The following is a 12,576-nucleotide window of genomic DNA, read 5'->3' on the forward strand; positions in this document are numbered from 1 at the left end:
CATATATATATATAATATTACATATATATATCACACATGTATTATATTACAGATGTATTATATTACATATGTTACATTACATATAACCCATCATATTACAATGGGTTAAATTATGGGCAACAGTGAATCTGTTTAACCTATGGTCACTGTTTAGGAAGGAATTAAGAAGTTCAATTACATGAAAAGCAAAAAGAAAACAATCTATTAATGTGTTTGCATATTTTCATAATAAACATGTTTTTGTGATATTTCAAAAAGTGATTTTAATAGAAAGTCTTACTTTTCATATAGGCAGTCTTATACAATCTGGGATATTTTATTAAACTCTTGATACATTTTTATATGAGAAAAATGGTTAAGATTGCATTTTATGAAAAGATATAATTTGAATATGCAGATGGACAGTAACATTGATATAAAAGAGAGCTTGCTACCTCATGTATTGTTTGAAGATAATAACTGAATAAGCTACTCATAAGACTAGATGAGTCAATTTTTATGCATTACGAAAGGGAAAATATAAACCTAAAAATTGGGTTATTCATCTGTTTTGAATCTTGACCAGATAGGTCACAAGATTGAAAGAAAGAGATAGAAATGATTGAGAAGAAAAAAAGTTGAGTTTGTGTTACATATGGCAAGTATTTAATATTAAATTACTAATGCTTCATAATGACTAATTAACGTAGGGCTTTTTCAGAAGACATCATAACTGTGTTTCTTATGTCACTAAAACAGTGTTATTGTTTTACCATTTGGTATTATACAGAAGATTCTGAAATGTCCACCACTAGTTTGGTGCTTAATAGCATCCAAAAGCTTTAGTCATTAATGAAGAGAAATTATTAAGAACTCAAATTAGCACACAGCGATATAAACCTGTAACTTATTTCATTAGGTTTTGGTGTTGGGTTTTTTCCTCAAATAAAAGATGACTTAATTAAATATAGTCTGGCCTAATAAATACAATTTGACAATGTAAGGGCATCAATGCAATGTAAAATTAAGGAGCTAAAGAGAGATTCTTTTGGAAGTGCAAGTGGAACCCTGACTGTGACTGAAAACTCATTTGTGTACAATTTTGTATGCTTTAATTAGTGTCTAAACATGCAATTTAGCATCATTTCAAAAGGATAATGGAGGTGGTTCCTGTTAGCAGTTGCATACTGATTGATTCTTCTTGTTCATTAGCATGCATAACCCTTCCAAGATTTATTCTTCATGTGTTTTATAAAATATCTTAATAGTTGCTTCATTTGAACAAGAAGGAATTTTTATCAGCCAAGTGGATACTTGCAGTACTTCAGTTCTAATGAAGCAAAAGCAATATATCCTAATTTATCTGTCGATAAAAGAATTTTCTCAGAATACTTACTCCTTCAAAAAATTTAAATGTTGTTTGTTTCTTTTTTAATAATTAAGTATATGAGCCCATGCTCCATTCACCACCATTTATGTAATGCCATTAACATAGTGTAAGCATAAAACTTGTTGAGACACATAGTTTGGGTTTGGCAAGCAGCCCTAAGGAAGGCATGGTCCAAGGGGAAAAAAAAAACACAGAAAGAAAAAGCTTTTTGATTAGATGTAAACAGTTATTTCATTAAGTTTTACTGTGTTTCAGCCCATCCATTTAGTCAAGACAAAAGTTTCCAAAGATGCTGCAGCATACTTAAAGACATTAAGCTCAAAATTAATCTAAGAATGTCTCTATCAGAGGCTGCTCTTAACTCAAGTGTGTTCCAAGTATTTGGATGGCTAAAATATCTTCTTTGTATAGGGATAATGAGGGTGTAGTTTTCACTTGGGTTCCAGGAGACACAAGTAATACCACTATAATACCACCATCAGCAAGTCATTTGCCCCAGTTGAGAAACTAAAGACCTTTAATCTTCCTGCCACTGTCTGCTCCATTTCAGAGAATCAGGTAAATTCAGCACTTCTTATCATCTCTAAACTACTTGCCCTGTTTACATGAAGAGCCCCTCCACTTGCACTTTGTACTGAGTGGCTGCACACTGGAAGCTTTTTAGGCAAGGCTTATTACCTTCCTTTGCCTGTAACTCAGGTGCCAATACAGTTTGATGGCTCTGCACCTGTTAACTGTAAGGATGAACAAGTCTGTTACTGAGAATTATGAGCATGGAAGAAGAGCAAGCGATACAATACAGGAGCTGTAAACATACAAGGGGGGCGGGGGGGAATCTAACTTTTCTGGTGAAGGGTAATTGATTACTGTCTTTAGTCCCTAACATACTCCATAGGAACAGGCTTGCAGTATGTCATGCCTGATATATCATGAGATATACAGGGAGAAATTAAGGTAGGTGACCTGAACTGCAGGCATGACAAATGCTGTTAGAGCTGAGACCAGCCCTTGCTGTTTCTACTGTTAAGGACTACTTCTGCAATGTCAAGGTCTGTTTCTATTTACGATAGCTCAAAATCCACACTTAATGTGACTTGCAGAAGTTAGATTTATTTGTCACCTGTTTTGCAAAGTCTTTACGAAATAATAGAAAGTACTATGTAAGAGTTGGTTGTTATTACTGTTACTTTATACTATTCATAATATCTCATATAATAGCATTTGGATCTTAGGCTACTGGTCCTCAGTTGTGTCCCTAAACACCAAAATTTGTAAGCAAGGTTTCTTATAAAACGGAAATACTATGTATTCATTTGTTATTAACTTTACTGTTGCATTCTAAGATTAGTGGATGAAGATGCTACTGTTTTAATGAAAAAAATAATGCTCCATGTTTTATTTTTCTATTTTAGTTATTTGGATGGAAATCAGTTTACCCTTGTTCCAAAAGAGCTTTCCAACTACAAGCATTTAACACTTATGTAAGTAGTTTTAGAACAACATTCTCTATTGGAATGAAAAAAAACAAACCAAAAGAAAAAAGCCTACTCCGTTATACCTGGCTTTAGTTATAAGAGAAAAAAACCATAAAATGTATCATATCTTTTAGCAAATGTAATACCCAACCACATTTATGAAATGGAGGATATTTTATTCTACTTATCACATCCTACATATAATATACTCGGTCACATTTTATAAACAGGGGTATTTCATTCCAGTGATTACATCACAAAGTAAATAAGCAGAAATTATAGTTAACCTGAAGAGAGATGTAAGACCTTACAAAATGTGTTAGGGTAATGCAGCATTTTGTTACGCAGCTCCGTAAAGGCACTAGAATCATTTCAGTTACAAAAGAAACATTCTGTGATATGTTTCACTCCGTGGTATGCTTCACGTAGGAATAGCACATAACAGCTGTTGTAACACTTGAGTGTAACCTCTTCTGTTTCTCCCACAATATATGGTTTAATGACTCAAGAAGAGAGCTTGACTAGAACGCCTTACTCCCAACTGTATTGCTGACTCATTCTGTGATTTGAGGCAAATCACTGGCTGCTCTAAAATTTATTACCTCTACTTCATGAATTATTTGAATATGATTTCAGTACCTTGTAAGAGTACAGTGAGAGAAACAGGAAGACTCTCGATGTAAATGGCTGTAATTCCATGGCCTTTGTTAGGACTACAAAAATTTATACCAGCTGAGGTTGAACTGTGTAACATTCTGAAAGCAGTTTGTGGTTTCATTATAATCAGAATAAAAAGTGGAGGGGAGTAACAAAATCCCTTAAATTTCTTTTTGACTGGGTTTAGAGCTTTGCTGCAAAAGTTGAAAATGGTTTGGCATTCAAAAACAAGAACTTGATTTCCTTTATTTACCTCATGCTAGACAAAAGTGGTCACGGTCACAAATTTAGAAAAAACATGTTTCCAAAACTTTTTGTATTTTGCAAATAACATCAGGAAAAAACCCTTGCAATATTCTCAAATGTATACAACGTAGAACATATAGGAAATCTTTGTGGATTGTTTAGGGAGGTTATACAAGATCTAACTTGCAGCACACAGAAAATACAAACTTTGGAACCTCAGTACAAGAAGCAAGCGTGTAGATTGGACTGTGTGCAGCAGCAGTATCAGTGGAGACTGGATATATGTCTAGAGATGAGGTTAGAGTCATAGTGACAAGGCTTTCATCACAGAGGTTAGGTACTCGTGGTCTATTTTTTGACAAACACAGACAGAAATGATATAACTTTACCCCCTAATCAGAAAATACACACAAACAATTTAGCAGACAAATGTAATACAATAAATTATAGATGAACAGTAAATAAAATGCAGATAAGATGAGTATTAACAGTCTCTATTTATCAGACCTGTGGGGCACGTTATTGTAATCTCTTCTGAATATATCCTCATACTGCTGTTACGAAGTTGAGAATGTTCCTCAGCTGTGGTTGGAAAACCAAAACACTATGCATAGTTCTGTGGCCAAACAAGGAATTACATACGAGCCTCCTGAGTTCCAGATTAACAAGGAAAATTGTTTATTTCTAACTTTTTCTTTCTCTTTTGAATAGATTGCTCTGTTATACTTGCCTAATATGTTTATTATGATGAGTCAATTGTCTTACATGCTTTCATGAAATTGCAAGGGGAGAAATACATATATTGCACAGCTATTCAACAGTACTCAAGTTAAAATATCAAGGTTCCCCTCAGAAACAAATGCTGTATTTCACCACAAAATACAGTAAACAATAGTGAAATAGTCAACATAAAATGAAAACTAAAGCACAATATGAAAATAAAGAACAAGCAGTATTCACATTTAATACAGCTTCTTCAAAGCTTCTTTGAACCTACTATCTTTGAAGCTACCATCATACTACTGCAGCTTCCATCATACTTATGCTTAAGATTTTATTCATTAGAATATTGAACAACAGGAAAGATGTTAAGGCTTTCTCTATAAAGTTAGATAGTGTTCTTTATCATAATAGCTCTGGGCTTTGATGTCTTCAGCATATAAGTGTTAAGTAGAGTATTAGGTGATATTTACTCAGGTGATATTAGGGACATGACTAGAATGATTTCCACTTTTAAAACATTACTTTAATTTCTGTAGTTGGGTTCATGCAGGATTGCATTATTAACTCAGTAGCATGATGGACATTGCTGTTGTATAAGAATGCATTGCGCTGCTTTTTCATCTGTGTTAAAATGAAAATGCTTTTCATTGATCAAGCTAAACACCTGCTGGGCTTGTATATGGCATGTGAAAATAAAAATATGTGCTGCTTTAAATGTTGATACCAATGATGATACTACTACTACTACTAATGTGTCTGTCAGTTTAACTTACAGTGTTTCAGGACTGGGGCAGTCATTTTAAGGTCTGAATTTCTGAATTTATTTTTTATAGAGATTTAAGTAACAACAGAATCAGCACTCTTTCTAATCAGAGCTTCAGCAACATGACTCAGCTGCTCACCTTGTAAGTTTAAACATGTAACAGTGACTCTTTGGAAGCATTACAGTGGGTTTTTTTTGTCTTGGAGAGAAAGGGCATTTAGTCGATATTAAAGCTTGCTTGTTGTGGAGGCTGTAAAATAACTTGTTTCCTAACTAGCTATGTGTGCAAAAGCTAGTGTTTTGGTCATGCTCTGCATTGTTTACTGAATGGCTGATATACTTGCTGAAAGTATTTTATATATTTTCAGAATTCTTAGTTACAACCGCCTGAGGTGTATCCCTGCACGGACTTTTGATGGGTTGAAATCACTCAGGTTGTTGTAAGTATTATTTTTTAACCATTGCTATTTTCCAGAATTTTTATTTGTGTACAACAGATAGCAAATCTGTAGGAAGTTACTAGGGTTTAAAACCTATCAAGAATTTGAGAAGTGATAATTACGTATCCTTAAAAATCTATGTGGCTTCATCATGGGGAAGTATACTCTCAAAATGCTGCACAAGACGTTATATGACCCTGGACAACATTGTATATACAGACATGCACTTTTTTCTTTTCTGCTTTTTAATCTTGGCTGTATTTCTTTTTTGTGTTATGTTCTTCCTTGTGATAAGCATTAAAGTCTAACAAAAATGCCATATGCATAAATTCCTCAGTATATATGAGGGGGTTTTGCAGTTGAATTTTGAATATTTTTATTCCAACAATAAATTTATTTCTTTGTTGTTTCTTTTAATACAGGATTATTTCCAAAACTTTTACAACATGGTTTACTATTGAAAATCAATAAAATTACTTTTTGGTTCCAAGAAAACTTTTACAACATTTTACTATTGAAAATCAATAAAATTACTTTTTGGTTCAGAAAACTTTCCATTTTACCACTAGGAAAAACATGGTTGAAAGGGCACAAAAAGGGACAAAGGAAAATAAAGAACAGTCAGTCTAGTTTACAGCTTCAGTTTGTCACTAAGAAAAAAAACAACCACAAAGCTGCAAAAATTCTTTCTCAAAAGTGCCCAGCAGAACGTGCAATTTTTGCCTCCATTTGGGTAGTTTATAAAGAAAACTTTCCATTTTACCACTAGGAAAAACATGGTTGAAAGGGCACAAAAAGGGACAAAGGAAAATAAAGAACAGTCAGTCTAGTTTACAGCTTCAGTTTGTCACTAAGAAAAAAAACAACCACAAAGCTGCAAAAATTCTTTCTCAAAAGTGCCCAGCAGAACGTGCAATTTTTGCCTCCATTTGGGTAGTTTATAACCATTTAATAGCTTAGTTGGATTAAATGTCTCAAGTATGGCATTATTTAAGTGTGCTCACATAACGTCAACTATTTTATATGAATATGGATAATTTCAAGAACCATAATTCTATATGTGTTAGCTATACATGTAACTGAATGAATTTATAGAAAAGGAGAGATATTTTTGTAGTTTGCTACAGGAGAGAGAACACTAGTCCTGGTATTGATGCTTAATAAGGACTTTAGTTCTTTAACTTTACTATCAAATTAGGGCAGCAACCTTAATACTTATATTAATGAACAGTCAATGCCTGTATCTTCGATGAATCCATGAAAGATTGAAAAAAAGTATGAACATAATTAATGGGAATTTCAGGGAATTGCTGAAAAAGTCAGAAATAATAACTCTCCTGCTATCCCTAAATCCAATCAATACTTTGCAGAAGTGTGCCTACTTTTACTGACCTTTACTCTTTCAATTTAGAAAAAATCATATTATTAACATTTCTTATGAAAATTCAGGACGAAAAAAACCAAGTGTCAAGTAGGCTGCCAGTTAGAGCTTAAAAAAAACCAAACAGCTGGAAACACTGAGGAACTGGAAGAAAAAAATGTGAAAAGCTGAAAACTGTTTACCGAAGATGAAATTTGCAAAGTTAACCTGCTGATTTTTATGCATATATATTATTCTGTTTATTTTCTTTTTAAGGTCTTTACATGGAAATGACATTTCTGTTGTTCCTGAAGGAGCTTTTAGTGATCTTTCAGCATTATCACACCTGTGAGTATTCAGATGATAACTGTATTTTTATGTTAGGTTTAGCAAATTTCATATAGTTGAACAAAGACAAAATGCAGAGCTCATTGCATCAGTACAGGCTGGGGACTGGCCAGAGAGCTAGCAGCTCAGCAGAAAAATCATGGGCCTCCTGGTGGGCAGCAAATTGAACATGTCCGCCATGTGCTCTTATGGCAATGAAGGCTAAAGACGCTCTGGGCTGAATTAGAAAGCAAGCAGCCAGGTGATTGAAGATAGCAGTCGCTCCCTTCTGCTTGCCCTCCTAAGCCACATCTGGAATATGTGTTCAGTTTCTCCACTACAAAGCACATGTGTATGAACCAGAGCAAATCCAGGATAGGGGCAAGCAAGGTGGGGAGGTGTCTGGATCATATGAGCTGTGAAGAGAGTCTAAAGGAACTGGGCTTATTTAGCCTGAAGAAGGAGATGCCAAGGAAAGACGTAATAGTCTTTAAGCCTCTAAGGGGATTACAGCAATGATGGAGACAGATTTTTCTCAGAGGTGCACAGTGAAGAATAAGAGTCAACAGTCACAAGCTGCAGCAAGGGAAGTTTGATTGAACATAATGAAAAATTCTTCACTGTGAGGGTGGTTCAGCTTTGGAACAGGTTGGCCAAAGAAGCAGAAGAATCTCCATCCCTGGAGATTTTCAGAGCTCAGCTGGACACAGCCCTGAGCAACCCTGCTCTGACTTTGAAGTGAGCCCTGCTTTGTGCAGGGTGAGACTAGGTGACCTCTGGAGTGCCCTAAATCATTCTATGGTTCTGTGTCGGTGTCTGTTAAGTTGACATTAAATACATGGCATCTGATTTCCGAACATCATTTGAGGCAATACTTTTCCTGGTTTTAATTTTCAATGGGAACCTAGATTAGAACAAGGTACCTATCTGTAAACCTTGTTGTGTTTATGGATGGTTATTAAATCTTTGCTTGCAATTGAGGGGTAAGTTGACTAGTGCCTTTAGATGTCTGGTTTTTATGTTTCTGAACAGCTGCCATTGTTAAAAACTTAACTATCTGCTTCTAGTTCAGTATTGGACATTTACATTTAATTTGCCATTTCTCAGAAATGTGATGATACTGATTAAGCTTTAAGTCATTGATTATTCATTCAAATGCTACTATTAAACTAGTTTATCTGAATGAAATATCAGTAAAACTTACATAGATTTGATTGTTGTTGCTGTTACTCTTTTCTTAATGGCTACCAGTTATCCTTGCTAACATTCTGATTTTAGCAGAGCAATTGCGTTATCACAGTTCAGGCTGACATTCACTCTTGCAAATATGGAGTGGACAAATTCTAGGTATTTCTCCTTGCATGGGAAGTTCCCTATCACTAGGTCTGATCTTTGTTACTGCTCTGACTTAAGCCTGACTGAACAAGTATGTATCATTTCTTGTGTTCAGCTGGAAGTATGTAGTGATAATTACGAGAGGGCTTCCTGCTCAGTCTGGCAGAAAAAAGTGTTTCAGCAGTGGTAGTTTCTACCGCCTTTGCTTGCCAAAGGTTTTCTTGTATCTCCAGGAGACCCACTGATCCAAAGTTGTGGAACAATCTGAAAAAAAGTACTGAAGCATCTGGAGAAGGAGGATGTTCTAATATTGCCATTTGACAGTGTGTGCAAGATTATCTGTTGAAAGTTCTATGATTATTGTATTTCTTAAAAGGAATATGAGTACACCTTTATTGAATAGCACACTGCTGCTATCCTCCAAATTAACTACACAACATATCATTGTTCTCAGAGTTTTAAGAGTATTTATAGTTTCTAGCATAGAATATACACTTAAAAAGCCTTTACAGAAATTACTTCTGAAAAGCTCTAGCTAAATTGTTTTTTAATTTAAAAAAAATCAGATTTATTTAAAGAAATGGATTTGCTTTCATAACAGGGCAATTCTTATGTAACTACCACAAAGCTAGGATAATGTAGTTTTATTTACTTATGCAGCAGAGACCTCTTACAGAATTCTGCACATAGCTGTGAGTTCAGTGGGAGAGCTCCAAAGAGGAAATAATTAAATCAAATTTGGAAGCTTAGAAACAGATGATTTGTACCAGCCTGGGAGTCATAAACTGAAAAGGAAAAATATCAGGGTGGAACTCTGTGGGGTTGCCTTGGCTGCTTCGGAAGAAATACTTTATTCTTGCTAACTTAATTTCCCAGTATCAGTTTCATTCTGCTGATGCAGCTGATCTTGGCCATTACATACCAACGGTGAAACAGAGCTAGTTAGTATTAGCTCTCCAAAGTTCACACATAATGCAGCTAAGAATAGCTAGGTTTCTGGACCAAGTTTACTGCTGAAACTGTCACTTCTTGATTTAGAACCCAAATCCAGACACTTCATGCTCTTAGGGTCAATTTGGTGGAGGGAGGGCAGGTTTGTGGTTTGAAGGGTTTTTTGCCAACCTGTTTTCTGGGTTCTCTTTTTAAAAGCACCCATTTAAAACTTTATTCCCTTTTTGTTTGTCTGTTTTCCATAGGGCTATTGGAGCAAATCCTCTTTATTGTGATTGTAACATGCAGTGGCTATCTGACTGGGTAAAATCAGAATACAAAGAACCTGGTATTGCACGTTGTGCTGGTCCTGGAGAAATGGCAGATAAACTTCTTCTCACAACTCCTTCTAAAAAATTTACTTGCCAAGGTACTGTTGTTTTTTTCTCTTCAAAGTGTCAGTATTGAATTTTTACAAATAGTTGAGCTGCGAAATAAGAGTCCTGTATGCTCTAAATACATTTATTATAGCATCTTCACTCAGCCTTGTCATCATTCCTCCTTATACTGAGGGATGTAGCCATTGGTTCCATTCAGGAACTGTATTTATTTTAAAGACTTCAATGCCTATTTCTTTTCAAACAGTAGATGGAGAAAAAAAGTCTTTGGACTTGCAGTACAGTATTCCTCAGTACATGGATGTACATAGGTACTTGCTACTGTCTCACTCATGAACTAGAATTTAAACATCTACGCTTCCCTTAGCCAAAGAATGTCCTTTTCCTTCAGACTGTTTACAGTAAAAACTGTAAATACATCCATAATCCTTGCAGTCTGCATTATCTCAGTGGTACGAAATTGCATCAATATGTCCAGAATGCTTTCTCTGATATTTCAGAAGAAAGCATTAAAAAAAAAGAAAGTAGATAAAGGGATGTGATTATCTCTATAGAGGTCTCATTCTAAAATGTTGTTATATGGGGAGGTTTCTCAGGGTTTGGACCAGGAGTATTTGTCTCCATGTTGGTACCAATGTTGCTGGCATTTATATCATAACTTACATTATTATCTCTTAATTCTTAAGTTCTTTTTCTGAACCTTACTATTTTTTGGTTAGAAAAGTACCTTTTTTACTCATATGTGAGAGAGAACTTGGTTTGTTTTACTGTTTAATCTTCCTCTATTCCATCCATTTCTCCCTTCTTAAATATTTTGAAAACACAGAAAACTGCTGTAGCTTCATTTTTCATGGTCCTGATTTAGAAACATTGAAATCCCCAAATGGAAAAAAAAACCCAACAAAATTTATGTGCGCTTATACTTGTAAGCCATTACTAAGCTTATAGTTATTTCTGAGGCATCGGATAAACAGGATCTTAAGTCTTGCAGAAGTAATTTATTCTCACAGTCTATGTAATCTTCAAGCTATTTTGACTTATTCATCTGTTACTGTATCTTCAAAGGTGAGCTTAATCTCTTTGTAATTTCTTCCTTAAAAAAGTGATGGGACTTTGTTGGAGTTTGTCTCATCCAAAGCTGTTCTTCACTGCATGTTCATCCTATTTAGTCTTCTCTCCTTAGGCTTTCTGTCAAAAAACTTTTTTTCTAAACAAAAACGACGGGAACCCATTTTGTTGTGCATGATGCCAATGAATTGTCTCTCCCTCCAAATCTTTCTTGCAATTTTTCAACAGTACGTCTCTAAGGTCATGCCAGTGTTCACTGCATACGACACTCATCTGTTGCAAAGTCCCTTAGACTGATTTTAGATAGGACATTTGCTGGCCAGTCTGATCATTTTCTCTACAAGCATCCACTGAACGTTATTGCAGATATGCTCTTATTACACACTGTTGTAAGGATATGAGCCGCTCCTCTTATGAGGAGCAGCTGAGGGAACTGGGGTTGTTTAGCCTGGAGAAAAGGAGGCTCAGGGGAGACCTCATCGCTCTCTACAACTACCTGAAAGGAGGTTGTAGCGAGGTGGGTGTCGGTCTCTTCTCCCAAGTAACTAGCGATAGGACGAGAGGAAATGGCCTCAAGTTGTGCCAGGGGAGGTTTAGATTGGACGTGAGGAAAAATGTCTTTACTGAAAAAGTGGTTGAACATTGGAAGAGGCTGCCCAAAAATGTTGGGTCCTTGGACTCGATGATCTTAGCGGTCTTTTCCAACCTTAATGATTCTGTTCTATGATATAAATGAAAGTATATTTGCAGGGACATGAAGGACTTGTTTGGTTATTTTCCAGCTCTGTCAGTTTTAAAAATTGTATCACCCCGCCTACAATTGTTGTTATGTTTCTGTCAGACAATCCAGAAAGTATATCTTACTCCCTCTTGCCCATCAGAAAGTATCCTTTATATTATTATGCAGGGTAAGAACTGTATTTGTTTCACTTCCAAGAGTGGAGATCTGGTATTATGGATACCTTTGAGAGAAAATAGTTTTCCTGCCACTGTCTTATGAAGATGCTCATCATTACAGATTGCAAATTAGCGGCTTTTCAATGACATGATGGCCCTGTAAGACACCATGTGTCTGTTACTCAAAGATAAGTAATTTTATCTTTTGCTTAAAAATGAACTGCTGAATAAAAATTAGGAAGATGCTATATTCCTATTAGAACCAAAATTTTAGGCTGCAAGTGAGATATATTTAGGCTGTTTTCGAATATATCTGTTGATGGTCTGCTATTGTGTATATATTTACAGGAAAAGAGTAGTATGTAATTCCCTCTTATCAGTATCTCTGGATTCAATTGAAAGTGAAATGGGTGCTTGAATTTGACTTGCATAATGAATAGTTCCCAGTGAAACTGAGCATTTTAAAATGAAGTCATCTCAGTTGAAAAGCTCCATAAAATCACTGTACCTTAGTCTAATTTTATGAATTCTTTTACTCCAGGAATCATCCCTTAGTATTTTCTTCTTTCAGTTGTTTTTCTAGATTTA

At 35.2% G+C, this 12,576-nt stretch overlaps 1 protein-coding gene across 1 annotated transcript in view; it reads left to right on the plus strand.

Annotated features, from left to right (window-relative positions):
• SLIT2 (slit guidance ligand 2) overlaps positions 1-12,576 on the plus strand; it is a 282,933-nt gene that overhangs the window by 231,171 nt on the left and 39,186 nt on the right. Inside the window, exons 23-27 of the mRNA XM_009279136.1 lie at positions 2,782-2,850; positions 5,304-5,375; positions 5,602-5,673; positions 7,310-7,381; positions 9,892-10,055. Of these exons, the coding sequence (XP_009277411.1) occupies positions 2,782-2,850; positions 5,304-5,375; positions 5,602-5,673; positions 7,310-7,381; positions 9,892-10,055 (449 nt within the window). The remainder of the gene's footprint in view (positions 1-2,781; positions 2,851-5,303; positions 5,376-5,601; positions 5,674-7,309; positions 7,382-9,891; positions 10,056-12,576) is intronic.

Source organism: Aptenodytes forsteri, unplaced genomic scaffold, assembly GCF_000699145.1.
Source record: "Aptenodytes forsteri isolate BGI_AS27 unplaced genomic scaffold, ASM69914v1 Scaffold242, whole genome shotgun sequence".
Lineage (NCBI taxonomy): Eukaryota > Metazoa > Chordata > Aves > Sphenisciformes > Spheniscidae > Aptenodytes > Aptenodytes forsteri.